Raw genomic sequence first — 27,916 nt, 5'->3', positions numbered from 1 at the left:
CTACTCCCTGCTGTTTTTCCCAGCATTATGGTCTTTTCTAGTGAAGGTGAGCTCCTACTCTTCACAATTTCCCACTACACCACTGATAAGAGAGGGTGTTCTTATTGCTCTGGGCATTATTAAGTGTTTATTTTTAAAAAAGTTAATTTGATTGTTTTCAGTGCTATGCCACTGAAAGGCAATCTCACACAACAGATATTTCCCTGTACACCCCCAAAAAGCCTCTCCAGTCAGTTAGAGGAGGGGGAAATTGCTCAAAATCAGATGGAGGATTCTTGGGCTTCAGTGGCTCCGCCTGATTTTGAGTGATTCTCTCCCTTCCATTGCAGCCCCGGATGACACAGTTCACAAGGTATGGTTGGTTGTTCTCCCACCCACCCTCTGGCAACACTTTGGGGGAACACAGGTGTGAAGGTAAACATCTGTTGCACTAGCTCACTTTCCACTCACACAGCATTGGATATACAATCCAGCATATTTAATTCCATATGTTTTAACAGGTTTCTGTGATGAAGAAAAGAAGAGAGGCAATGAAGGTTTGTGGCTTTTTTTTCCTGTTGAGCATGTTCAGTCCGTTCCTTGATGCTAATCCTGGCATCAAAGTGAAGATCACACAGAAAGGTTTGGACTATGGTGAGTATGAAATATATAGGCTGAGACTTATTGTTGTTTGGGTTCTTACTTACTCATTAAAATAATAAATAAATAAAAGGAACCAAAGACACTTGGAGGACAAAAAGGAAATGACACTCATTAATGGCCATAATTCTTTTTTTGTTTTTGTCTTTTTATCACACTACATGTGTTAATTTGCTTACCAATGGCAGGATGTCAGTGTTATCAATATAACTCCTTTTTGTGAATCGCCATGATTAGTAATGTAATATAAACACCATCTGCACTTTTCTGCATTTCCTTTCCTTTTGACCTCACTGTTTACAATCCCCTCCACCAAGTGTGTGTGTGTGTGTGTGTGTGTATACCCGCCAAATAGAAAGAAAGTGAAATATATTTCCATTCCAGCCAAATGAACAGAAAGTGAAGTATACTCTGTGATCTTGTAGGCATACAGTGTGGAGTAGATCTCCTTCAGCAAAGATTAAAGGAAGAAATCTTTGAGGACATGAGTGGCCAAGAGACATATGGATTTAGTGGAGTTGACTACACAGTTTCAAAGTAAGAAAGGTTGCTTCTACACTACAGCCATTTAGGATCGCTGAGGTATTGCTTTTCTGCGTTCAGAGAATAAAGAAGAGAATGAAAATGATAGCTCCATATATTATCCAGAATTGCTCTTCTTAGTGACTAGGATCCTTCCATAATGTTTATTCACATGCAAGTCCCATTTAGTGAAAGGCTCCTGCAATGTTAGTTAGTAGCTTTCTCTGTGTAGGTTGTGTCTTTTATTTCATCACATTCAGTGTAGCTGAGGGATTAGCAAAGAACTGTCCTTTAATCAAGACCTCCTCACATTCCATTTGTGGGAAGTGAGAGCTAGCTGGCTTGCACTGACAAGCCACACACCTGGTATACCAACACATATGTCAATCCATGTTCCCCATATGTACACATACATTGTGACACACACTCAGAGTCAGGGAGCTTATGCACATTTATCTATGTGTATAGTTATCCTTCACACTAATGCCTGGGAGGAGCATTGACTGATGTACATATTAGCTTGCAGGGGGCATGGCTAGAATATCAGCCATCCTGGCGGTCTCAGATGTTATTTATTCACACAAATGGGGCATATAAACAGTGCTTGTGCTTGCTTTTATTTCCCAATATGTGGGGAGTGGAGGGGGCGGGAAATTGCTGCATTCTTTTTATTACTATTTTCTTATCTTTCTTTTATAGAAAAATAATGCTATTTTGCCTTAAAGGGGGAGGAGCTAATGAAAGGAGACCAGGAATTAAACACTGGGTGCTTTACATCTTCCCCATTGTTTCAAACCACATAAACCCATGTTGAAATACTGGCTTGTCCCTTATCTTTGAACTCGTTATATAAATACAGAGTAACAAAATGCCTGAAAAGTGAATCCCTAAAACTATACAACCCAAAGGCTGGAAAATAAGCCATAAAAGATACCTGCTGAATAATTGCAAACAGCAACACATTGGGTCAAATCAGACTCTACGTGCAAACAATATATACAGGTGCAAAAAAGGGGGAGGGAGGATTCTTTTAAGGGGGAACACAGACTTGGTGTCATTAATGTCAAAAGCATAACACATCTGAAGCTGCAGTTTAGCTCAGTGTATTGTATCACATACTGACTTTCCACTAGCAGGAAACACTTTGCTTGTGCAAGGGAGGGCACCTGATTTTTGCCTGTTCTTCCCTACCCACTAAATTCCGTTTACACACACCCAATAAACTGCTCCTGTACCTTCTGGTACAATATGAAGCATGGTGCAGAGGGCTGTAGTTAGGTAAGGGTGAAAACTGAATGCCTTCCTTTGCGTAAGTGCTGCTAGCCCTGCACGATGCAACAACTGAATTTGTTATGTACCCTCAAGTCAATTACAACTTATGGCGCGACCCTATGAATCAGTGACCTCCAATAGCATCTGTTATAAACCACCCCGTTCAGATGAATACTACCCAGTTTAACTTACTCCTAAGTAAACATGCTTAGATCAGGTTTCAGCACTGTAATCTGAACAAATAAGTCAATTTCACCGAGTTCTGCGGAATTGCTTGGGCCTAAATCCATTTGATTTCTTTCTCTTCTCTTTACATAGGACCGAAAATTGATAATTTTTAGCTGGATTGTGTCCTGCTCTGCCTTAACAGTGGTCTGACTTCAGTTTTGTATAATGTCCCTTTCTGTGTGTTTTTAAAAACTAGAATATCCATGGTCTACCTCAGGGGTGGGGAATTTCAGCCCTGGGGACTGAATGCAGACTCCAGGCCTCTCGATCTGGTCCTCAGGATTCTGCCCAGGCCTTGCCCCACCAGGCCACACCCCTCACTAGCCCTGCTTTGCACTCTTCTCTAGTGGTTTACCTGGCTGGAATGTGTTCCTGAACTGAGATAATAACTTTTACATCTCTGGAATTAAAATAGTGTGTGAGCGGCTACCCCAACTTCTCCCACGCCCACTATTGATATGTGTTCCCCCCTGGAATGTTGGTCACAAGGGAATGTGGCCCTTGGGCTGGAAAAGATTCCCCACCCCTGCTCTGCCTCCAGCTCAACTCAGTTCTACCTATTATACCAGAGAGATTTATGTTCCCAGGTATTCCTGGAACGCAAGCTTAGCTAACATGTCTTGGTGTTTTTTCAGGATACAGGTCAATAGTGTTGAATTCCCAAATACATCCGTCTCTCTCATCCCTGGGATTGGTATTAATCTTCTGATTAATGATGCTAGAGCAACTGTCAATGCAAACTGGAAAGTAAGATCCTGGCTGTTGTAAGTATAGTTGTAAGGGCCACTGCTGGGCATGATGTTAACTGCATAAATTTAAATAAAAATGGAACTGTGTGTTTATTGGAGGCACTAGCCTCCACACACACACACTACATACACATACACACACACATTTGTTGGTTAAAAAAACTGATCTGGATTACTGTAATGTGCTCTATGTGGGGCTGCCCTCGAGTGTGATCCAGAAGCTGGTGCAAAATGCAGCAGCACAACTGCTCACTGGGGCAGGATATCGCCAACATGTCACCCCGCTGCTGAAAGAATTGTACTGGCTGCCCATTAGCTACCAGGCCAAGTTCAAGGTTCTGGTTTTGGTGTATGCAGCTTGGGACCAGAATACTTGAAAGATCGCCTTACTCCTTATATACCCAGTTGATCACTGCACTTGGCAGATCCCATCTTATCAAGAGCATTGTGGCAATGACACATTGGAATTCCTTCTCCATAAATATTAGACAGGTGCCATCTTTGTTAACTTTTCAGCACCTACTGAAGACTTTCCTCTTTCAACAAGCCTTTTAAGTAGACACCTTATTCCAGTCTGTATCTGTATTGGAATTGCTTTTTGATATTTTTAAAAGAGTTTTTAAAAAAGATTTAAGGTTTTTAAGATGTTTTGAGATGTTTTTAGTGTTTTGTTCCTTGTTGCCCTGGACTCCTGGCAGGAAGGATGATGACGATGATGGTGATGATGATGATGATAATAATAATAATTGATAGGGCTTCAAGTCCTTTCATTCTTGACTTCTCAGCCTGTCCTATCTTAGCAGATTTGTTATAAAATTAAAGTGAAATAGCCCCTGCATGTATGCCATCCTGAACTCCTTGGAGATAGGGTGGGATACAAATGTGAGACTAGTAAAAATAAAAAAAAACAGGCAGGCAGCATATACACCATATGTTTAAAGTACATGACTTCCCCCAAGAATCCTGAGAACTGTAGTTTATCTCCCACAGAGCTATAATTCTCAGCACTACAGTTCACAGGATTCTTCGGGGGAAGTCATGTACTTTACATGTATGATGTGTACACAGCCACATTTCCTGAAAACAAGGAAAATGTCTTAGTTTATCCTTGATCAAAGAATCTGTGTCACTTTGAGCATGAAGCTTTAGCAATACTGGAACATTCTTGAAAGGAAACAGTTCAAAGAAGTGTATTATGTTTCATTCTTGTCAGCAGAAGTTCTGGAAAGTTGACTGTCTTCATTTCGGGCGTATTTCTCACAGCTATTGTGACAGCATCTCAGGACAATGCAGGTCACACTGTACTGTTGCTTGAAAGCTGCCAAGGGAATGTTGGTGGTATTGACATCGAATTGGATCAAGAAGCTGGGTAAGGTGGAAGTCTTTTTTTTTTTTTTATCATCCAGATGAACATACCTGTTCTAGGGGTGCTTCCAGCCATGGTTGCTATTCTGTCTTGGCTGTTTTGCTTTAAGATAGAGTGGAATAACAACTCTGCTTCCAGGCTTCAGGAATCAATAGTTTTGGAGGGAGGGGGGTTAGAAAAACGAAAAGGATAGAAGGCAATGCTATTTGGAAAGGGAAGAGTTAAAGTGATACTGATTCCTAGAGGGGAGAGACAGTCCACAGAGAAGGAAATAGCTACCGCGATTTAATAAATGAGAGACAATATTATATCTGTTCCTTTTTTTTCCAGCTGGATGTATAAATACTTTGTTAATTTTCTGGAGAAGCCTACCTGTATCAGTTTGACCACAAACGTAAGTCTTAAAGAATTACTCCATAGTATTCTTACCACCAACGCCACCACCAGTGCTCCCCACTCAAAATGTGCGCCAGCCTTTATCTTATTAAGTAACTATAAACTATTAAGTAAATCTCCCCCAGGTCTTTTTCATTTTTTCCCTACACACATATAGTCGCTTCCAATTGACCTGTTTGTTGAGCATTCATCCTGATTTACTTGCACGAAGCTTTCATGGTGGTTAAACTACACCTCGTCTTCTTCTTTTTTTGAGCATTTGTATTGATTTGTTTATTATTTATCTGGTTTTAATAGACTTATTTCATTATGGAAAGATATGCTTTTGATAAATCTTTGTTATCCTGAGTATTCAGGGTAGATAGAGCAAGTTACAAATCTAAATACATAGAATGATGGAGTCTCAAGGAGATCTGACTTCCTACTAACGAACATGTAAAGTAAACATTGACCAAAACAATAACATCTATATATATATTTACACAGATGTGCCCATACATTGGTTTTGAGATCGAAAGGATTAACGCAGAACTGAAACAGCGGCAAGGTAAGTTGCAAATGCTTTGTACTTGCTATTTGCTTGGCTTCTTTTGTTATAAGAAGCTAAAGAGCATCTCAAAAGGCACTTAAGCTTTTAAATGAAATTCCTGTACATGGCAATAGTTCAACACAATGATGATGATGATGTTGCTGTTATTAAAAGAGTTTATATATTTGCACACATAAGTTCGGGAGGGAGATAGTGGTACTGTTGTAGAATAGCCATGCTGCTGTTTATGTATTATTTAAACAATTTATATACTATTTAACACCATAGTTTCTAAGCTGTGTACAATGGATTAGAAAAGGGTTAAAAACATTAAAATTAACCATAGAATCAGGAAAAAGTTTTTTAAATGCCTGCTAAAATAAAAAAAAAGTATTCACCAAACACCAGATGTTCACCTTGCTTTAAAAAAAAAAAAGGTTGATTAGATCTGTCTGGCTAGGAGATGGAGTACAGAACTTAAAGGGTTTTAGATATGTATATCCATTTTTTGGAGGGGAAAGGTTCATAAAATGGTTCAGGCATGAAGAAGTTGGATCATTCATCACCATGTGTGTCATACTAAGTATCCAATAAGAGTCCATAACACATTCTATCATGCAGCAATCACAATAGTAAAGAATGGGCTATATACCTAGGAGGAAAATGTTTCATTTTCCTAGGAACAATATTACACAGTTTCATTGCTGGCAAGATACAATATTAATTGAAGTAGCAACTTGAGGACTGTGTATGGCTGCACCTAGTACTCTGTTTCAACAGCAGTGCAGGTATGTCCCTGCATATGGGATATCTAGAATCTATACAGGCACTACTGGCCGACTACATGGTTGCAAGTTCCTCCCTCTAAGAACTCCGACAAGCTGTTGAGTAGAGCTAACTCAGAGCTAGGGAACTTTTTCAGCTTGAGGGCCACATTTCCTTCTGGGTAACCTTCAAGGTTGCACATGCCAGTGGTGAGCAGGGCCAGAGGCAAAGTGGGCAGAGCAACACATGTAGATTTTTCCGGTGTGCAATAAGCCATTTTCTACACATACTCTCATACCCCTCTCTATGCTCCATCCAGGCCTTATCAGAGTTCATGGACACATTCCAGACAGGCAAAAGCACCCAAGGAGGTGCAACCAGGGCTAGTGAAGGGCATGGCCTGGGGAGAGTTTCAAGGACCAGATACAGAGGCCTGGAAGGGCCGCATTTGGTCTCCAGGGTCTGAGATTCCCCACCCCTTAACTAACTGATTCTATTACTTTTTGGACTCTACTACTCTTGTCTAATTATTATTATTATTCTATAGATAGTAGCAAAAATTATTCAGGTGCTAATCTTTGAAAAGCTGTGGGTGCAGTCCTTGAGATGCTTGGGAAGAAGTTCTGCTGAACTAAGGTGTCTGTCTTTTATCTGATCATGACTGTTTTGTCCCCTGTCCCAACAGTTCGAGCCCAAATTGATTCTTTTGCACGAGTAGACTACTCCTTGGTAAACTCTCTAAGTATCTCCAAGGCATCCATTAACTTGGATATAAAGGTAACACGATCGTCTGCTAATTTTCTGGAACTGGATTAAGACACCTCTGTTGTTCAATTAATCAATGGGCATGATGGCTTTTGTCTCAGCGCTACTTAATATAGTTCCCATCTGCACTATACATTTAAAGCAGTGTCAAACTACTTTGAACAGCCATGGCTTCCCCCAAAGAATCCTAGGAACTGTAGTTTGTTGAGGGTGCTGAGAATTGTTAGGAGACTCCTATTCCCCCTCACAAAGCTGCAGTTCCCAGAATTCCTTGGGAAAAGTGATGGATTGTTAAACCATTCTGGGAATTCTAGGGGACTAGGGATCAAAGAGATCAGAAGCCCATTCCACATTAACTCAGGGCAGGGCTTTTACTGCCCACGTTTTCTGGAACAACACTCTTGTTGAGATGTGATAGACATCTACTACTGGTACTTTCTGGAAACAGTTTTTTTTTTTACAGGTTTTCCCACCTGAATAGATGGGTTTCTTCCATGGGCATCTTTTTTGGAGAGAGAGAGAGAGAGTTTTAAATCGTTTGCTGTTATTTTGTGACATTTTGGTTGGTCACAATAAAGGAACTCTGTAATTTTTCAAAATAAAATAGGTAGTCTAACCCTTAGCCATGCATACTAAGGCAACCTGATTCTGATTCTGCTTGGCTTATTTGGTGGGTTTCCCTCTGAGAAAAGCTTCAGGCCGTAGCTCCGTGGCAAAGCATCTGCTTTGTATGCAGAAGGTCCCAGGCTCCATCCCATCATCTCCAGGTAGGCCTAGGAAGGAGCCCAAGACTGAACCCCTAGAGAACCGTGGCCAGACAGTGTTGACAATAGTGAGCTAGATGGGCCAATGGCCTGACTTGGCATAAGGCTGCTTCCTATGTTCTTTGTTTAATCTGGCACAAAGAGGATTGAGAAATAGTGCCCCAGGAGCCAACATTGTTGTCCCCGCTGTAAAATAAGTGGTGGCACCATTCCCATGCCTGTCTCTGCTCCACTTACACCACTGCCTGGGGTGTTATTCACCAATCCTCTGCATGCCATATCAACAAGCTTTTCTCAGATAAAACCCCACCAAACCAGCAAAGCAGAGTAAGGGGGAGGGGAGGGACCTGGAAACACTTTGGCTTTTTTTCCTTCAAGGAGTCTGTGGCTCTGGTCACATATTGCCTAAGGGAGAAGTCTGATAGAAACCCATCATCACATTTGCCAATAAAGTACATTTTATTTTTCTTACTTAGCATTTTTAATCCAAATAGCTTAACCAGGCGGCAGCTGTGGCACTAGCCACAGCGATAGCAAAAAGTGTGTGAAACACATGAAGCACTTGCCCAGTGCCTAGCCAAGCTCTGATTAGAATTGCTAGCTGAGATCTGGATTGCTGCACTTTGAAGCAACCAGCAGCAGCAGATTAGCTTGTACATTTTACTTAATCTTGATATATGCAAAAAGTGTGCTGCTGGTGACTGGGAGGAAAGGGGGTGGTGTTGGTGAAGCCTTTATCTCATTGGTTCACAAGCCTAAAAAGCATTTTAAAGGCACTCGAGTCAGGTATGCATTGTCTCTAGTATGCAAATATTCCCTGAGTCTTCATAGTTAGTTCTCAGGAGGTGCATTCCCCACTGTCGTAATGTCCCCTGCAATCGTGTTAAGACCATGAGAACCTAAGGGCTCTGCTGGATCAGGCCAAAGTCCCATCCAGTCCAGATCCTGTTCTCACAGTGGCCAACCAGATGCCTATTGAAAACCCAAAAGCAAGACCTGAGTCCAATAGTGCTCTCCCCATTTGTGATTCCCATCAAGTGGTATACAGAGGCATCTTGCCTCCAGCAGTGGAGGTAGAACATAGCCATGAATTTGTCTAAACCTCTGTTAAAACCATCCAAGTTGGTGGCACCATTACGTCTTATGGGAGCGAATTCCATTGTTTAACTATGCACTGTGTGAAGACAAACTTTCTTTTGTCTTCCCTGAATCTTTCAGCCTTATTGCTCTTCCCTAATCCCCAAAGTGAGTGAAGCTGCCCTTCATAGCATCCCCATTCCTAGATTAGTTGGGCAGGTTACATTAGTTTGCATGGCTGAGGGTTAAACTGCCTTCAAGTCTCTGTTGCGAAAGCTGCCAGGAGCATCGAGGTGGAAAACTAGCAGACAGAACTACCTTCTGGACAACTCACAGTGAGTGACTGGGGCTCTTTTCTTAATTCTTTTTGTTGTGAGTCCTCACTTGTTTAAGCACTTACATTCACACTCGATCAATAATAATAATGATGGCATTATTTTTGCCTAATTTGAGGATCAGGAACCTGTGAACCTGTTGTTGGACTCCAACTTCTATGTACTTCATTAATGATCAGGTATAATGGGAGGTAGAGGAAGGCCAAACAAGAGATGGATTGATTCCATAAAGGAAGCCACAGACCTGAACTTACAAGATCTGAACAGGGTAGTTCATGACAGATGTTCTTGCAGGTCACTGATTCATAGGGTCGCCATAAGTCTTAGTTGACTTGGAGGCACATAACGACAACAACATAATGGGAGGTGTAGTCCAGCAACATCTGGAGGACAACAGGTTTCCTGTCCCTGGCCTAATTATTAATCCTTCAGATAGCAAGGAAAATATTCAGATAACATTTCCTTAAGTGCAAGGGGTTGTCCCACAGATGATCTCACCCCTGATAGCTTTTGTCCCTGGTTTTAATCCATAATTTGAAAAGTGTCCTTGTTGTTTCATTCATGTAATTCTTTGCAGGGGACTGTCTATCCAGTGGGAAACGACACAGAGCCTCCTTTCAAGCCAAAGCCTTTCATTATCCCAGAGAAGAATAACTCCATGATCCATATAGGAATCTCAGAGTATTTCTTGCAGTCTGCATCACTAGTTTATTATGCTTCTGGGGCCTTTGATGTCTCTATTGCCAAGGAGGTGAGAGCAAGCTGTAGAAGATAGCACCAAACACTGTCTTTCAGAGGATTGAACATAGTCTGAGGCTAGCTAAAGCCTAGGTCTCTCCACAGTGGTGAGAACTCCTATCTGGGCTACAACACTTCAAACAGCAGGTATGGAGCTCACATAACTGAATATTTATCCATCAAAAATAAATTCCCTCCACATAGAACTAAACGTTGAGCAGAAGGCTTGAAGCCTTGCCTTTTCTCTGACTTTTAGTTGTCCATGTAGAGGGGATCCATCCATCCATCCCTCCAATTCAATCCAATATGAAAATGAAATGGATTGCCCTCAAGTCGATTCTGACTTATGGCGATCCTATGAATAGGGTTTTCATAGTAAGGAGTATTCAGAGGGGGTTTACCATTGCCTTCCTCTGAGGCTGAGAGGCAGGGACTGGCCCAAGGTCACCCAGTAAGCTTCATGGCTGTGTGGGGATTCAAACCCTGGTCTCCCAAGTCGTAGTCCAACACCTTAACCACCATACCACAATATAATATATCTGCCATCTGAAATGGTACATCCCAATCACAGGTTTAGTCCTTCACTGTCGTGGTCCAGGAGTTGGATCCCCTGGTATCAAACAAAGGGCAGCCAGAGATAACCTTCCAAAAAACTTCTGACCCTTGTCTCCAGTCTAGTTCCACCTAGCTCCACAGTGAGGTGGCCAGCCCTGCTGAGCTTCACCAGTATCCCGTGGGCCCCATTCTGGAACAGCATACTCAGTAAGAGCCTAAAGGCGTTTAGGCATCTGGGTAATGTTGTGATACTTTAGATTTTCATCAGGAAATCATTTTCTGGAGGGACTATATAAGAATGGAGTTTGGAGTTGTAACACTGCAATATCATCCCTGAAAGTAGCCCACCTACATGTTTTGTAGCCATGGATGCTATTCTCTTCATACCTTTGCATCTAGATTGGCCATGGGGGTAGGATGGCCACTTATGGATTGCCAAAAAAGAGGACAAAGAAGGGTCACAGATTTGCATAAAATTTACATATACTAAGAACATAAGAAGAGCCATGCTGGAGCAGGCTAGTGGCCCATTTAGTCCAGTATCCTCTTCTTGCAGTGGCCAACCAGATGCCTATTAGAAGTCTGCACACAGGACCTGAGTGCAACAGCACTGTCCCTGCTTGTGATTCCCAGCAACTGGTATTCAAAGGCACGCTGCTTCTGACAGAGGAGATAGAACAGAGCCATTGTGGCCGCTATAATACACAAACGTATATGTACATATGCAAAATTAGAAAGAATTATTATAATTTAAATAGAAAAACACATCACCATAGTGGGGAAGACTGTGACCAAGTGAGCTATGTCTGACTATTCAGGTGCTAACTGCTGATAAGCAACTTCGAGGCCCTCGTTGCTCTCCCGTCTTAGGGTTCTTTATCTTTAACATAGAAAGCTGCTGTTGGCCCATCTAGCTCAATATCGTCTGCACTGACAGGCAGCAGCTGTCCAGGGTGTCAGGCAGGGAATCTTTCCCATCTCTACCTGGAGATGCTGGCAGTTGAACCTGGGATCTTCTGCATGCAAAGCAGATGCTCTGCCACTGAGTTATGGCCTTCACCTTTAAACCAGACTTGGACCAGACAGCTCTTTACTTCTTCAAATAGAGGACCTTTTCCTCGTCAGCTGGGATTCCTGTGAAAAAACATTTCCCTTCCCGCCCTCCCCTGCACAGCTGTGAGGTTGAGAAAAACCAGCTTCTAAATGTTATAGCCACACCAGGAGGGTGTCCGTGTGTGACATTTGTTAATGTTAAAGCCTACCCATGCAAGGAAGCCACAGACCTGAACGTACAAGATCTGAACAGGGAGGTTCATGACAGATGCTCTTGGAGGTTGCTGGTTCATAGGGTCGCCACAGGGGTCGTGCAGGACACGGAATAATGGGCTCAAGTTGCAGGAAGCCAGATTTCGACTGAACATCAGGAAAAGCTTCCTAACTGTTAGAGCCATACGACAATGTAACCAATTACCTAGTGAGGTAGTGGGCTCTCCGACACTGGAGGCATTCAAGAGGCAGCTGGACAGCCATCTGTCGGGAATGCTTTGATTTGGATTCCTGCATTGAGCAGGGGGTTGGATTCGATGGCCTTGTAGGCCCCTTCCAACTCTACTGTTCTATGATTCTAAGTCATAATTGACTTGAAGGCACATAACAACAACAACAACCCATGCAACATTGCCCCATCCTTATTCACAACATTTTTCAGTCTTAAGATGGAAACGCAAGAAAAACTGGCTGACTTCAGGCACCTCTAGATGACCTGCTTATTGACCATTCATCACAATTTGCTTTCACAAGGCTTGCACAGAGATTATATGATGCCTGCTTTTTACTATGCATTTGTTCTGATTTGTTTGTGGGGAGGGGGTATATGTCCTCCCATCACTCGATAGTTATACAACACTTTTTAGTGTATTTCCTCGTCACTTTCCTAACCGCAAAATGTCTTTTGTTCTCAAAAAAAGTGGATTTGTTGTTACAGAGTGCTTTAATCCACTTTCATTTTTGATATGTGATTGCATCACTCCTGCAAAACAGTGACAGTCTGGAGGGGACCTTCATTAGGTTATGGCCACCCTATGTAGTGTAGTCTCCTATTAAAGAGTAGTATGCTGGGAGGGACAAAGAAGCAATGAAGCTCCCTTTGCAAACATAAAAATTACCTGAAAGCTATTAAGAAAACCAATTCAAAGCAATATTTGCTTCTTTTTTTCAAAAAGTGCAACGTTCTCTTTTTTTTTGTAATAATTTTTATTATTCAAATTTTCATAAAACAAATCAAACAACAAAAACAATACAACAAAAATAAAAATAAAAACTTGACTTCCGATTTGTCACAGATCAGCTATAAGTATATAATATATATCAAACCTGTCCCCTAAAACATACGAAATTCACTTTTTTCCATAGTCTATCTTAATTAATCGTCAAATCCCATTATCATCATTTCATTTTTTTCTTTCAACAAAAAGTCCAAAAGAGGTTTCCATTCCTTAAGAAATGTATCTGTCGTTTTTTCTCTGAGAAGGCATGTCAATTTGTCCATCTCTACTAAGTCCATTAATTTCAATAGCCATTCTTCCATTGTTGGTATTGATTCCATTTTCCACTTTTGTGCATATAATAATCTTGCTGCCGTAATCATATATAATATTATTCTTCCATATTGCTTTTCCTTTTGTTTATCCATAAAACCCAATAAAAAAAGATTTTTTGCATCATCCTACCTATCTGTGCCCAAAATAATTTTGCCTGTTTACACGACCACCACATATGATAAAAAGATCCTTCTTGTTGTTTACATTTCCAACATACATTAGAAACATTGCTATACATTTTTGACAACTTTTCTGGAGTCATGTACCAATGATACATCATTTTATAAAAATTTTCTTTAAGATTATAGCATAATGTAAATTTCAAACCTTTTTTTCACATATTTTCCCATTGATCCATTTGTATATTATAACCAAAAATTTTTGCCCACTTGACCATACACTCTTTTACTTGTTCTTCTTCCATGTCCATTTTCAATAAAAATTTATACATTTTTGCAATTATACATTCATCATTTGTACACAAACCTATTTCAAAATCAGATTTATTTATTTCAAACCCATACATTTTCTTATCCATTTTGTATCTTTCTAACAATTGTAAATAGGCAAACCATTGAGAACTATATCCTTCCTTTATTAGTTGTTCTCTCTCTTTCATTATATATTCTCCATGCACATTTTCTAATAGTTCTTGGTAAGTTAACCATTTCTCTTTTCCAGCCATTTCTCTTCTATAAAATGCTTCTTGACTTGAAACACATAGTGGTATTTTCGAAAAAAACCTTGTTTTGTATTTATTCCATATTTTCAACAAAGGACGTCTTATAAAATGATTATTAAAATCCACATTAACTTTTACTTTATCATACCATAGATATCCATGCCATCCCCACTTCAGGTTGTGACCCTCCAAATCCAATAATCTTTTGTTCCTCAATACAATCCATTCCTTTATCCAGACTAAGCAACAAGCAGCAAAATAAAGTCTCAAATTTGGTAATCCCAGTCCTCCTCTTTCTTTGGCGTCTTGTAATAATTTAAATTTAACTCTTGGTTTTTTTCAAAAAGAAAATTAAAAAAAAATTAAAAAAAAAAGTGCAACGTTCTCATCAGATAACCTAACATTTCATGTTTGTTCTACAGCTTTCCTCTTACTTCAGGTTAACCACAAAGGCTTTTGGCAGCAGCATCCCCAAGGTTAGTGCCTTTATGTCTATGATCCTTTGTGTTTAGAATAAAAAGTGTATAAGAATTCTTCTGCAATAGAAAACACCTGCATCAGAATAAACAGTTCTGCTGAAGAATTAATTTGTTGTTACTTTGTTAATCAGATCTGAACCCACTCTCAAGCTCTTTCTTGCTTTTAAACTTCTACAGGTTGCCCGTCGTTATGCAACGCCATATCCAGTAATCCTGAATCTAAAACCTATTGCTGCACCTGTGATTGGTCTGCATAATGACAGTTTTGTTCTTGAGGCTGCTGGTTCCATGGAGGTGCTAGCGGTCCTGCCAAACTCAACCACCCAGTCCATGTTCACTTTGAACATAGTAAGTGCCATGCAGCAGAGAGAATAATATAGGCCTTTTTATTTGCCAGGATCTGTTGATGTTTTGATTCAACATCAGAAATTGACACCATAAGGAAGGGCTGGACAAAACCAGCAGTGGCTGGTGACTCCGTGTCAGTGGGGCAGTGGAATCCCCTCTGTGTTGTAGTCTGAACTTTCAAGGCACCTGAAAGCACCTTGGGCAGCTCCTTGAAAGCAGACTAAAACCCAGAGTGGATTCCATGGCCCCACTGACAAGGAGCCACTGGCCACCACTGGACAGAATGTGGATCGGGATTGGCTGGTAGATCTCTGGGTAATCTGCTGTAGATCAGCAAGGGTTTCTGCCTTCTAATTGTTTAATATTAGCAGCAACAAAACTTTCCCACAAAGATAAGGCAAAAAATGAACAAAGCTAAGCAGGAGTGGACTTTTGTGTGAAATCTCAGTTCAGTTCTGACACAAAACACAAATTCCAAGCTTTAAAGTGTGCTCAGAGGCACCCTGTTATTTAATTCTGTGTCTTTGGCACTAGGTTCTGATTGGTAGATCTTGATATTCTAGTAAAAAGTAAACTAGATCCAGCAAGCTTGAAGTCTGCCTATCAAGGCCTTAAGAGGGCAAATTCTGATCTGTATATGAATAACATGCACAATTTGCTGACCTTCTTGCCTAGATCAGGAATGGGGAACCACTGGTCCTCCAGATGTTGTTGAACTACATCTCTCATCATACCCAATCACTGGTCATGTTCACAGGGATTCATGGCAATTGGAATCCAACAACATCTGGATTTCCTAAAAGGGTTAGGAGCTTTGAGAAAGATCACATAGCCTACTTCATGGTCAACTCTGGTCCAAAGTGTTAGTCAAGGATGGGGTTGAAGGTCCTGTGGTAATTCTTAAATATTCTAACCCTGGTATAGCACATGTTTTGCATACAGAAGACCCTTGGTTTAATCCTCCTGTTCCTCCAGTTAAAAGGATCAGATAGAAGGTGAAAGAAGCAACTTCTGCCTGACACTCTGTAGAACTACTGCCAGTTAGAATAGATACTGGACTAAGATGGACCAGTAATTCTGATCTGGTAAAAGGCAAATTCTTATGTACTCTATTTCCAGCATTGCTAACAAGTTGTCATCTGGGCAATCCTCATGCATCCCCGGTCATTCCTAGAGTGGACAGTTATGTAATGCCAATAAAGATAATCGCCATAAAGACAACACTGATTTGCACAAAATTTGCATATGATAATTTATATGTATAGATCCAAATTTAGAAATACTGCATGGCATTCAACACTAGTCCTACTCAGAGGAGACCCATTGAACCTAATGGACATGACTAACTTGGGTTCATTAATTTCAATGGGTTTGCTCTGAGTAGGACTTGTTGGCTGCAGCTCAATCACTATAATTTAAATAGAAATACAATACATCTCACTGTAGTAGGGAAGACACCAGGTTATTTGTGTGCCTGCTCAGTCTGCTCATCAGGTGCTGCTCACTGCGGTTGAGCAAATCTTCATCTGGTTTAAAGAGAAAGAGCCTTCTCCTTATCTTTAAACCAGACACAGACTGGGCAGTCCTCAAATAGAGGACTGTCCACTCTGACAGCTCTCTATAAAGTAGGACAGATGGTCACCCTGGCCTCTCCACTCTCTTCCCTCATCCCAGCTGCCCTGGGCTCCCCACTGCTGCAAAGAATATTACCTAAATTAATCAATATATTACTTATGTCAGGAAAATAAGCTTAGAATGGTAGTTTCAGTGTGAAATATAGTTATTTTGCTTTCAGAGATCTTAATGTGTGGGACACAGTTCGCCCGCCTAGAAACATACTTTGCCCCTTGTGTGCTCCCCCTGATTTTTTTATCTGGTGCCACCACTGCTGTGCTGCTCTGCTCTTCCCCCCCCCCCAAAAAAAAGATTACCAGGCAGCAGTGGTAGGAAGGGGTCCATTTTTCTAAACAAAAACAAAAATCCTCTTGGGTGGCTACGGTGCACTGCAAAGCACTGATCGAGACTTCAGTCATCCACCATTTTATCTTCTCCAGAAGGCTCCTTGTCTGCTGCCAATTCCACTCCCCCTTCATCTTTCACTTGCTATCTTGTGTCCCAGACATTTGCCTCAAAGTCCATGGTGCTGCCTTCCATTCTTTTCCGCACACTTTGATTCCTTTCCCTATTTTCTTTCATTTTGTTTTATTCATGTTTCATCATCACTGTTCTTTGTCGTTGATAAATAAATAAATAAAAAGAGGGGAGTGGAAGCAAATCCTGATCTCAAGGGTGGGTGGATTCTATTACATAATAGTAGAAACCCAACAGACATTTTTTAAAAAAAATGTAAATGTGACCTGTAAGGTAGGCTTTTCCAAACTTTTAGCCACTTGAGCTCTGCTTGGAAGAACAAGAGAGAGAACTTGGGAAAGGCAGGGAGGAGGGGAAGAATTAGATGAAGCAGGTAAAGTAAAATAAAGTAAAGCAGACAGAATAACTGACTTTACCAATTTAACCTTACAAAAAGGCCTTGCATTTTTGCCTGACTTGTAAAAAACGAAAGAATTCTTTATGTGGTAAACAAAGACCTTTCTTTTACACAGACAGCCATTACCCGTGCCAGCCTGACCATATTTGAACAGAAACTGATACCTTCTTTATGTCTGGACAGGTAACATTTGGTTGGATTTTTAACCCACTGTATTCCCCAAAGGCCTCTTGAGTTGTTGAAGCTACTGATTAATGTTGCCATTACATTCAAAACGATAAGTAACTTTGTAAAATTACATTAAAAATACAAAAAATTTCTAGCTAAAATCCTGGCATCGCTCTGTTACAGGGATGGGGAACCAGATGTTGCTGGATTCCTGTATCGAGCAGGGGGTTGGACTCAATGGGGCCCCCTCCAGCTCTGCTATTCATTGATTCTATGGCTCTTATTCTTGTCATCCCTGACCGTTGGCCATTCTGGCTGTGGCTGATGGGGGTTGGAATCCAACATCATCTGGAGGACCACAGAATTATTGCAAATTAGTGGGTTTTATGGTCTTAAATTGTGAGGGTTTAGAATTGTGTGGGGGGGGCATCTATAGCAAATGGTACAACTATAAAAGGAAACAACAAAATGAACTGCTAAAATAGCACAACTGCCCACTCCCAGACACCAAAAGCTTACTTGAACAGGAAGACCTTGCATCACTTCTCAAAGAGCTTCAAGTCATTTTCATGGGTGAGGTGTAAATGTCCTTTGAGTAGGAGAAGCATTTGCAACACATGTGAGCCATTATGGCCAACGTAGACTTTACATTCACTTACAGACAGATTACTTAAGGGCTTCTTTAACCCACGAGAGCCAGTGCGGTGTAGTGGTTAAGGTGTTGGAGTATGACTTGGGAGACCAGGGTTCGAATCCCCACATAGCCATGAAGCTCACTGGGTGACCTTGGGCCAGTCACTGCCTCTCAGCCTCAGAGGAAGGCAATGGTAAACTCCCTCTGAATACCCCTTACCATGAAAACCCTATTCATAGGGTCACCATAAGTCAGAATCAACTTGAAGGCAGTCCATTTCCATTTTCTTTAACCCACATATGTGGGGAAACGCCCTTAGGTTTGATCTCTATCGCCATCTAGAGGAAGCGTGTGTCCAAACAAGGGACTAGCTTACATCTATGTGCCGCAGCAATTGGAAGGCACCATCATGAGGCCATAGCTGGCTGATTGCAGAATTTGCAGTGGTTCATATCTCAACATTTGCACAAATTAAGTGTCTCAAGAAAATATCTACCCCACGAAAACTGATATAGCACAGTTCTTGTCAGAATATTAAATTAAATCTCAGAAATATTAATTTATTGTCTGAGTACATCTATTATTATGGGAGCAAAACACACAGTACTGACACTTTATGGCTGGAATTATGTCTACAGTAGTGTAGTAGCAAATTCAGGAGTGCAGAGTCCCTTCATGATAGTCACAGCCACTCCCCCTTCTAAGATTATAGAATAATCCGGCCAGGCTTAAATACTTCTTTCTGTTTTTCTATCACCATTTGACTCTCCTTTCTCACTGTCAGAGATATTGCTTGAATTACCGAATTCAGGGTCTACACATTTATCTCCTCCTGCTACCAAACTGTTTGATGATGTAGATGAGGTGCTATCATCAGGATTCACTGTCTCTTCTTCTGCAATTACAGAACTCTCACTCTCGACAACTTAGCTTGGCTTTTTGAAGTAGGAACTGAATAAAGGCTTGCTTGCAATATGCAATTGACAGTCAATTGACAATACCTGGCGGAACACCTCTCCCAATATGAACCTACCCGCTCACTACGTTCAACATCTAAGGCCCTCCTCCGAGCTCCGACTCACAGGGAAGCTCGGAGGGTAGTAACAAGATCTAGGGCCTTTTCAGTGGTTGCCCCCGAATTATGGAACAGTCTCCCCGATGAGGTGTGCCTGGCGCCTACACTTTTATCTTTTAGGCGCCAGGTTAAAACCTTTTTATTCTCCCAGGCATTTTAACCTATTTGTGTTTTTAATCTATCTTGGTTATTTACTTGTTTAATACTGTATATTTTACTGTTTTTGTGATTTTATTGTATTTTATCCATGTTGTGCACCGCCCTGAGAGCTCTTGGGCTGTGGGCGGTATATAAATCGAACAAAATAAAATAAATAAATAAACTGTTTATTTTATTTATTTATTTAACAGAATATGTATACCACTCAGTCGTAAAAACCTCTAAGCAGCTTACACAAAATTCTAAATGGTTTACATAAGCTATAAGCCCAAGGCATGATAAAAATGTATTTTGATCACAGCTGGATGGATGAAGAAAAAAAAAAACCTGATTTTCTAGCTTCCTGCAGCTTCATTGTGAAAATTCTTGGCCAGGAAAACAGAATAGTTGAATCTTCTTCATTGTGCCTTCTCTGCATTATTCTGTGTCTTTTACTTGTTGGATAAATTCTTGCCAAGTCACCATATGTCATAAGACATGAGTTTTAGGGGCTATCTTTTCTGGAGATGACACTTTGTGACACTTTGCAAGATTTACACTACAATCCTATGTGTGTTTACTCAAGCAGGGCCAGCCCTAGCATTAGGTAAAGTGGTGTGTGTGTGTTGGAGAAGGGGGTACATCCGAGGAGAGACCTTTATGTGATATTCTGCCTTAGGTGCCAAAATAAGTTGGGCAGGCTTTGGTACTTTCTGCACTTTGACTGGGCTGAAGGTTCTTTTGCTGCTTCAAGACAGCCCTTGGCTTACTCCCAAGTAAGTCCAGAATTGTGCTGGCAATATCATAAGCAGGGCTATAGTGGGTCTATCCCAGCCTTACCCAACCTGGTGCCCCCCCAGATTTTGCTGGACTACAACTTCCATCATCCTTGACTGTTGGGCATTCTGGCTGAGGCTGATGAAATTTGGAGTCCCAAAAGTATCTTCAGGGCATGAGATTATGAGAAGTTGTTCTGGCTAATTGTCTATGTTGCCACAATCCTATCTCTGAAAGTGCTCACATAAAGGGTTCCCTCCCATTTTATCCTAACAGCAATTCTGTGATACAAATGAAGCTGAGAGATTGTTAAGGACATCCAGCAAGGTTCATGGCTGAGTTGGAATTTTGAATCTAGTCTCCCCCAAATCTAAACCCACCCATCCATCCATTCTGCTGCACTGGTCCTTGATTACTGTACAGTAATTATTTTTGATCATGTAATCAGTGTGTTTGGTAATCAAGAGAGGCAGTATGGTGTAGTGGTTAGAGTGTGTGTACTAGGACCTAGGAGACCAGGATTCAAATCCTTACTCAGCCAAGAAGGCTCACTGGATAACCTTGAGCCAGTCACATCCTTTTAGTCTAGCCTACCTCACAGGGTTGTTGTGAGGAAAAAAGGGCAAACGAGAGAACCATGTATGCCACCTTTGGCTCCTTGTAGGAAAGATGGAATATAAATGTATGACCGAATAAATAAAAAAGTGTATACATTTCCTTTCCTTTCACAGTTTCCACCTCTCTTTGGCCCACTCCAATGTCGGCTTCTTCAAGGTAAATTTCAGCTCTTGTGGGAAAGGAGTTAAAGAGTTGTTTGTGTGCAGCAGTTCACTGTGGAGTTTGGCTGTTTTTTCTGTCTCTGTTATTGCAAAATTTCACTGCACCTGGAGTTCAGTAGCATAGAGAAAATGGTCTGATTTGTGTGAATGATGGTGTGATTTTGAAAGCCAGCAGCACACAGTGAATGTAACATGTCTTACAATGCTTAGGCACCAGTTATTAAATCCCCATCATAAATTACTTAAAATCATTACATAGGAACCAGCTTCTTTCTTTCTTTCTTTCTTTCTTTCTTTCTTTCTTTCTTTCTTTCTTTCTTTCTTTCTTTCTTTCTTCTTATACCTAGATGCTGCCCATAAGTTTACAAAACTCTAGGGGTGGCCCACAGCAATCATGTTACAATATCAGTTAGAAAAACAAAATTCAGCCTTCTAAAAAAATACTTATTAGCAGTTCTCTAACCAGACCAGACATAACATTTTCTTCAGTATTCTTACTCTGAGCGCTTCCAGGTGTAGATGATTAAATAGCACGCAAAGATTGCTGTTCTGCTGTGAGCTGAAAATGGAATAGCAACTCTGCTACGTTGGGGATGCACATTTCTTTGGGACCTTTGTGTATGGAGAAAGGGTTGAATACCCCCTCACTTATCATGAATCCCTCTCTTTCTCACCCCTTCTGCCCACCTTGGTGGTGGTGGGGAAAAAACTGACAGAAAGCAATGCTATTTAGAAAGAGAAGGGTTAAAGTGACAGAGTTAATTCTGAGAGAGAGAGAGACCGACTATAGATTAAATAAATGCTTAGGAGCACAATCTATAAAGGCCATTACTGGTCTGTAAATGCCAGAATAGCTGTGCGTTGGGTCATCTACACCTGAGGAAACTGTGTAGTTTTTCTATTGTGTAAAAAAAAAAAGTAAGATTTTGTGAGCTCTGAAAAACAACAACCAGAAGCTGAACAGGAAAACATGGGAGGAGGGTGTTTTGTTCATGATGTCGTGCAGAGGCCTTGTAAAAAACAAGTGGCCATTGGCTGTTCCACAGTAAGGCTGTATCAATCAATCAATCAATCAATCAATCATTTATTATTATGGTCAAAGACCAGCACTATAAAATATTAAAACAATAAAATGATAAAACATATCAATATTATACAGAGAAGGAAACAAACAGCAGCCGCATGAGATAATATGGCACTAATAGTGTTGAATAAATACATCAATGTGCAACAGCCCCCCCAAGATTATCTATTATTGTTATTTGCCGCCATCCCTCTCCTACAGATAACAGCTGAAGCACAGAATCTTGCCACGTTAACTGTGACCCACAGGTTCCTATCTGAGTAAATATCCTAAATAAAATGCATCAGACCTCCCTGGGATTTTTTGAAGAATTGGGTTAATAAGGTCAAATTGGGAGTCTTGATAAAAAGGATAATACAGCAACACATGAGCAGCAGTTTCCACATTTCTGTATTCAGATAGCAATTTATGTCTTTGTGACGTTTTTTTACCTGTCATTTTTTGTGTTTTATGTGATCTTTCATGTGATGTAAAATCCACTTCTGGAAATCTAGCACAAGCTTAGCTCTCATTTTCATGTTAATTATTTCCAGAAAAAAAATTGTTTGCAACCCTGGAAAACACAGAATATTGTAGGAGTTTTGCATTGTAAGTTTCCTGTGTTTTTCATGGATCACGTCCCCACCACTCAAATGCCAAAATCTATTTTCAGGTGTGACTTCCCTGAGGTTAATTCCATTTCCTCAGCTCTGCTTCTGCTGGGGTTTGTGAAATGTTGGCTGCTATGTCACACAGTGGAAAAGGGTAGCCTGGAGATCTGATTAGCTTCTAGATCTCCTTAATATCTGGGGAGGAAAAGGTTCAGCTGCAACATAGATGTTGATGTTTTTTAATCTTTTAGTCTGTTGCTGTTTTGTTTTTAAAATGCTTTTAATTTCTTGTTTTTAACCGTTTTATCTATAATTTTAATGTTTTTGTAAACCACTTAAATGTTTTTTTACAATCAAACAGTATACAATTTTTGTTGAACTTAGGAGCAGCCACTGAAACATCAACATTGAGAGTGGAGGTGCGGCAACTTATGCAATGATGTTGGTTTTTGTGTCATACTATGGCTACTAGTATGAATGAAATTTAGCACAATATGGTTGTATATTGATCAAAAAGCTACAGTTCCATAATGCAACAGATACTACAGTGCAAAAGGAATGTTAGATGTCGGGACAGAAGTACTAGCATTATAACAAGTAAAACTAACACAAAAAACTGCATGTCTGGATATGTCCTAAATCTCCGGTGTAGCTTCTGTCACTAAATCAAAATTCTCTCATATGGCAGGTTTCACTGTTGAAGAACTTCTTCTCTTACATTTTACGTAATGGAGTAATTCCAGCAGCCAATGGTAAGTGCTATGTTTGAGTTGTTCCTTCCACTCCCACTTAATGGCCCCATTTTCTAGAAATTACAGAAATTTTCTGGGGTGAATGAAAGTGGTAGCAGTAGATCTTGTCTTTTCATCACTGTGCCATGATTGGCATCACATTGTTTATGGCTAATGAACAGATATTGCTCCAATAAGATGATAGGCTATTTCACGCATTGTATTAGAATATCAGTTGGGTTGGATTTATAAAACCATGTTACATATCCAAAATGATAAAGGAATAGCCTCATTTTTTCTTCACTGGATCTAGTATATTTTTCTTTCCAAAGTAAACCAGTAAAGTTATCACTGGTTAATGACTGGAGGCATTGGCAGTTGAAATTCTTAGTGCACTTAACACCATGATATACTAATGAGTATGTAGTTATATGACTAGCACAGACTAACACTTCTGCAGTTCTTGTTCATATTGCATTATAAGCAAACACTTATCAGAATAACAACTGTTAACAAAATACTACTGTGTCTATAAAGCCTCAATGCTTCACTTTTCCATGTGTAAAATCAGAGTAACGGTACCGCCCTGCTTTATAGGAACATTGAACCCCAAAATGAAATCAAACATTTCAAACTGTCCTTATTTAGGCAGCAATGTACAACTTGTGATCAGCTTTTAAATGAAAACAGTGGATTAAAGTGTGGAGCCAATGTGGTGCAGTGGTTAGAGTGTTAGCCTAGGACCTGGGAGACCAGAGTTTAAATCCCTGCTCAGCCATGAAGCTCACTGAGTGACCATGGGCCAGTCAGCCTAACCTACCTCACCAGGTTGTTGTGAGGATAAAATGGAGAGCGGGAGAATAATTCTTGAAGGAAAGCTGGGATATAAACTGGAGTAAAATGTCATCAATATGCTGATGACGCTCAGCTCTATCTCTCCCTACCACCTAATTGCAGGGAGGGAGTGCTCATCCTAAACGGTGCCTGGAGGCTATGAAGGGATGGATGTGGGCTGACAAACTGAAACTTAATCCAGACAAGATGGAAGTACTGCTGGTAAAGGGGAAAACTGCACCAGGGACGGGGTTGCAACCTATTTTGGATGCGGTTGCACTTCCCTTGAAGGAGCAGGTCCTCAGTTTGGGAGTCCTCCTGGATCCTGCCCTGCTGCTTGAATATCAGGTGGCTGCGGTAGCCAGGAGTGCTTTTGGCCAACTCAAAGTGGTCTACCAGCTGCTTCCATTGCTGGAGGCAGTTGACTTGGCCACAGTGACACATGCATTGGTGACGTTGAGGCTTGATTACTGTAACATACTCTATGTGGGGTTGCCTTTGAAAAAGGTTCAGAAATTACAGTTGGTTCAAAATGCAGCAGCCAGAATGTTAACTGGAGCACGGCGCAGGGAGCATATCACCCCTGTGCTTTATCCACTCTACTGGCTCCCAATTTGTTTCCGGGCCCAATTCAAAGTGCTGGTTCTGACCTTTAAAGCCCTAAACGGCCTTGGACCAATGTACCTGAGGGACCACTTACGCCCATATGTACCTGCCTGGGATTTAAGATCAGCTGCCTCTGGTCTCCTCTGCGTGCCTGGAGTGAAAGACGTTAAATTAACAGGCATGCAGGAGAGAGCTTTTTCAGCTGTAGCCCCCAAGCTTTGGAACACCCTACCCCAAGAAGTCCGCTCTGCTCCCTCCCTGATGGCTTTCTGGAGACTTCTGAAAATGGTCTTGTTCCGGAGAGCCTTTGGGAGGGACTGAAGGTAGAACCTGACACTGACTTTATGGTTTTATGCCTTCTATGTTACATTTTATCCTTGTAGTCCCCTTTAGTACCACTCCCTATATATATGTATATGTGTGTGTGTGTATTGTATTCTCTATGTATTTTAATTTATTTTAATGTTTTTGTGATTTTATTGTTTACAATTTTATTATGTACGTGTTTGATTTTATTTTTGTAAGCTGCCCTGAGTGCCCTATTATAGGGTAGAAGGGCGGGATAGAAATATTTTAAATAAATAAATAGTAGTAGTTAGTGGAGGCTCTTGGCTCCAATATCAATGCGGCAGTGAATCTGTTCCGGGTTTTTGTCTGAATGTTCAAGGAGCTGTCCAAGGTGCTCAGCTGATACTGATACTGGAGCTACCTGCCTCCAGTAGGGGTGGTGGTGGTGGTAAAAATAGTAGTAGTAGTAATGTATTACTGCACTCACCATTGCAAGTCCTACTATTATATACGAACTTAAAATCTCTTCCCTTTATAAAGCTAAACTGAAGGAAGGACTTCGTCTACTTGAAACAGACAGCATGATGCTTGTGGAACCTGTTGTTACAGTTCACCAGGTGAGATTCTACAGTGCCCATGTCTGCCTGTCCTGTGTGTCTATAGAGAGAAAGATTTGGTTAGGATGATGTGGGTTTTGATACCAGGTAGGACTTTTCAGAAAGTTGGCATGTTTTCAGAGATAAGCATTTCAACAAATCATTTGTAGTTCAGAGGAAGCTTGGCCAACACTATTCAAAAGTGACTCATTGTGGGGGAAGAGAGACAAAAACTTTTCCATGTTTTTGCGTCAAGGTCACATCCACACCATACATTTAAAGACTCTCATACCACTTTAACAGTAATGGGTTTCCCAAAAGAATCCTGAGAACTGTAGTTCATCAAGGGTGCTGAGAGTTGTTTGGAGACCCCTCACAGAGTCACAGTTACCAGCACCTTTAACAACATACAGTCCTCAGGATTCTTTGGAGGAAGTCATGACTGTTAAAGTAGTGTGAGAGGCTTTAAATGTATGGTGTGGATGTGATCTTGTTTACTGTCTTTCTGTTGAATGGCTATGTATGTCTAAAATTCAGTTCACAATACCTGTGAAGGAGTATTAGCAATAGCCAGGGCATTAGCAATCTGCAACGTATGGTCACTTTGAATAAATGTTTGTATATCTTCTCAGGCCTATTTGCTGATTTCCACTGACTTGGCGTATAATGTGGAAGAGGACCAAGGAGAGTCCGAAGAATTTTTCACTATAGATGCATGAAACTTCAAGACGACTTCTTGTTTGATTCAAGAGGAAAGAGAATGATAATGATTTAAAACACATTATCACATGTGTGTGTGTGTGTGTGTAAAACTAACTTTGAAAGACATTGAATAGATGAAGTAATATCTGTTAATGGCCAACAAACAATTCAGAAAATAATTGCAGGATGTCAGACAGGAGATATTCCAGCCCAGCCTGGGGATGCCAGGGATTGTACCTGCATGCAAACCAGGTGCTCTAGCACTGAGTTCTGGCCCTTCGCCTTGGTAACTGCATGGCTGGAAGATGGCAGCAGCCCCAGCCTATATACAAGAGGCCAGGACCTGGCAGACTGTTTTCTGATTCCTGTATATAATCTGGAACGGTGCTGAAAGGGAAACCTCATGGTAGGAGATCTCTTCCTTTTAGTTGTATAACTCAGTGCACACTTCTTAGGAAGTTAAGACAGCTGCAAGACTCTGATGCTAATGCTCAACAAGAGATCATCCCTTTCACTTGCAATGAATTATAAAGAAAGCTCTTTAAATGGTCATACAGTGGTACTGATACTATGGAAGAGGAGTATAATAGGTAAAGCAGGGAATGATAGTCATTAGATTTGTGAAGGAGATTAAAGGGGATTTCTATCATATGTGGTGGAAATGCCCCCAAGCTGTAAGCTTTTGGTGTATGGTGATTGGTGTGATCAATGAATTTTCCAAAGAGTTACAATACTGGACCTCTTATTTTGTCTACTGAGCTATGTCAAACATTGTTTTCCATTGGTATGTTAGAAGCAGGGATTACATATGGTATGGACAGAATGATGTTTACCAAATGTTTGAAAGAAAAACGCAAAACTGTTAAATTTCAGTTGGTTAGGAAATTGTGGGAACAGCTAAGAATTATGAAGTTAACAGTGATGTTAATAAACAAGGAAACTATAGGGAAATTCAAAATAGTTGGAACACAGTTACATGTTTCATCAAGAGTTAGGAAATGATGGGCCAGGGATTAATTCAGTTATGTAGATTTTCCATTCATTATTGAGTAGTTGAAAGAATGGTGGTGATGTTTATTAGATGTTAATATACTCTTATGAATGGATCTTTTATATGCAGTTTTATATGCAATTTTGTATTGTGCTATTTTCAGAATAGAAATAAATAAAAAATTATACAGATGCGTATCTCAATGCTCCGTGTAGGGACTGTGCCAATAGTTAGAAGCTGATATACTGAATGCTGAGATGCTAAAGTAATAAGGGCCTATTAAAAGGTAGTAGTCAAATTGTGGGTTCCCTGAGACATCCCCATGAGTTATTTGTAATGGTAGGCAATATTGGAACATCTGTTCTATCAGGACTTCTGTGATTCAGGGGAAATCTTACAATGCTCATGGAGCTTTTATATATATATATATGCGTGTGCCTATAGTAATATAAATGTAAGAAAATAAAATAATGCATATGTAGGCTAAGTGATCTGATTTAAATCATAAATCTGATGTACATAGAACAGCACACTGTGCTGTTCTTTACACCAGTGCTTGGAATGAATTAGTTCAATTGAAGAAAAAATATCTTAAATCTTTTTTTTGTTTGCTGTTTATGTTTACT

At 40.5% G+C, this 27,916-nt stretch overlaps 1 protein-coding gene across 1 annotated transcript; it reads left to right on the top strand.

Annotated features, from left to right (window-relative positions):
- The first annotated feature begins 27 nt into the window (after window positions 1-27).
- Window positions 28-27,916, top strand: BPIFC (BPI fold containing family C). Its single transcript, XM_061582706.1, has 17 exons — window positions 28-46; window positions 330-352; window positions 501-633; window positions 1,065-1,176; window positions 3,297-3,425; window positions 4,624-4,779; window positions 5,107-5,170; window positions 5,659-5,719; window positions 7,152-7,243; window positions 9,985-10,158; window positions 14,405-14,458; window positions 14,639-14,809; window positions 17,413-17,480; window positions 20,821-20,863; window positions 23,231-23,294; window positions 25,542-25,618; window positions 26,230-27,916. The coding sequence occupies exons 1-17, from the start codon at window positions 28-30 to the stop codon at window positions 26,314-26,316; spliced, it is 1,527 nt and encodes a 508-aa protein (XP_061438690.1). The 3' UTR covers window positions 26,317-27,916.

Source organism: Rhineura floridana, chromosome 8 (genome assembly GCF_030035675.1).
Source record: "Rhineura floridana isolate rRhiFlo1 chromosome 8, rRhiFlo1.hap2, whole genome shotgun sequence".
Classification (NCBI taxonomy): Eukaryota; Metazoa; Chordata; class Lepidosauria; order Squamata; family Rhineuridae; genus Rhineura; species Rhineura floridana.
The sequence above is the reverse complement of the archived record's forward strand: the minus strand, read 5'-3'. Positions and strand labels throughout refer to the sequence as shown.

Coding starts and splice junctions, on each gene's coding strand:
- BPIFC (XM_061582706.1), top strand. Junction 5,171..5,658: donor GTATCAGTTTGACCACAAAC/GTAAGTCTTAAA, acceptor ATATTTACACAG/ATGTGCCCATACATTGGTTT. Junction 5,720..7,151: donor AGAACTGAAACAGCGGCAAG/GTAAGTTGCAAA, acceptor CTGTCCCAACAG/TTCGAGCCCAAATTGATTCT.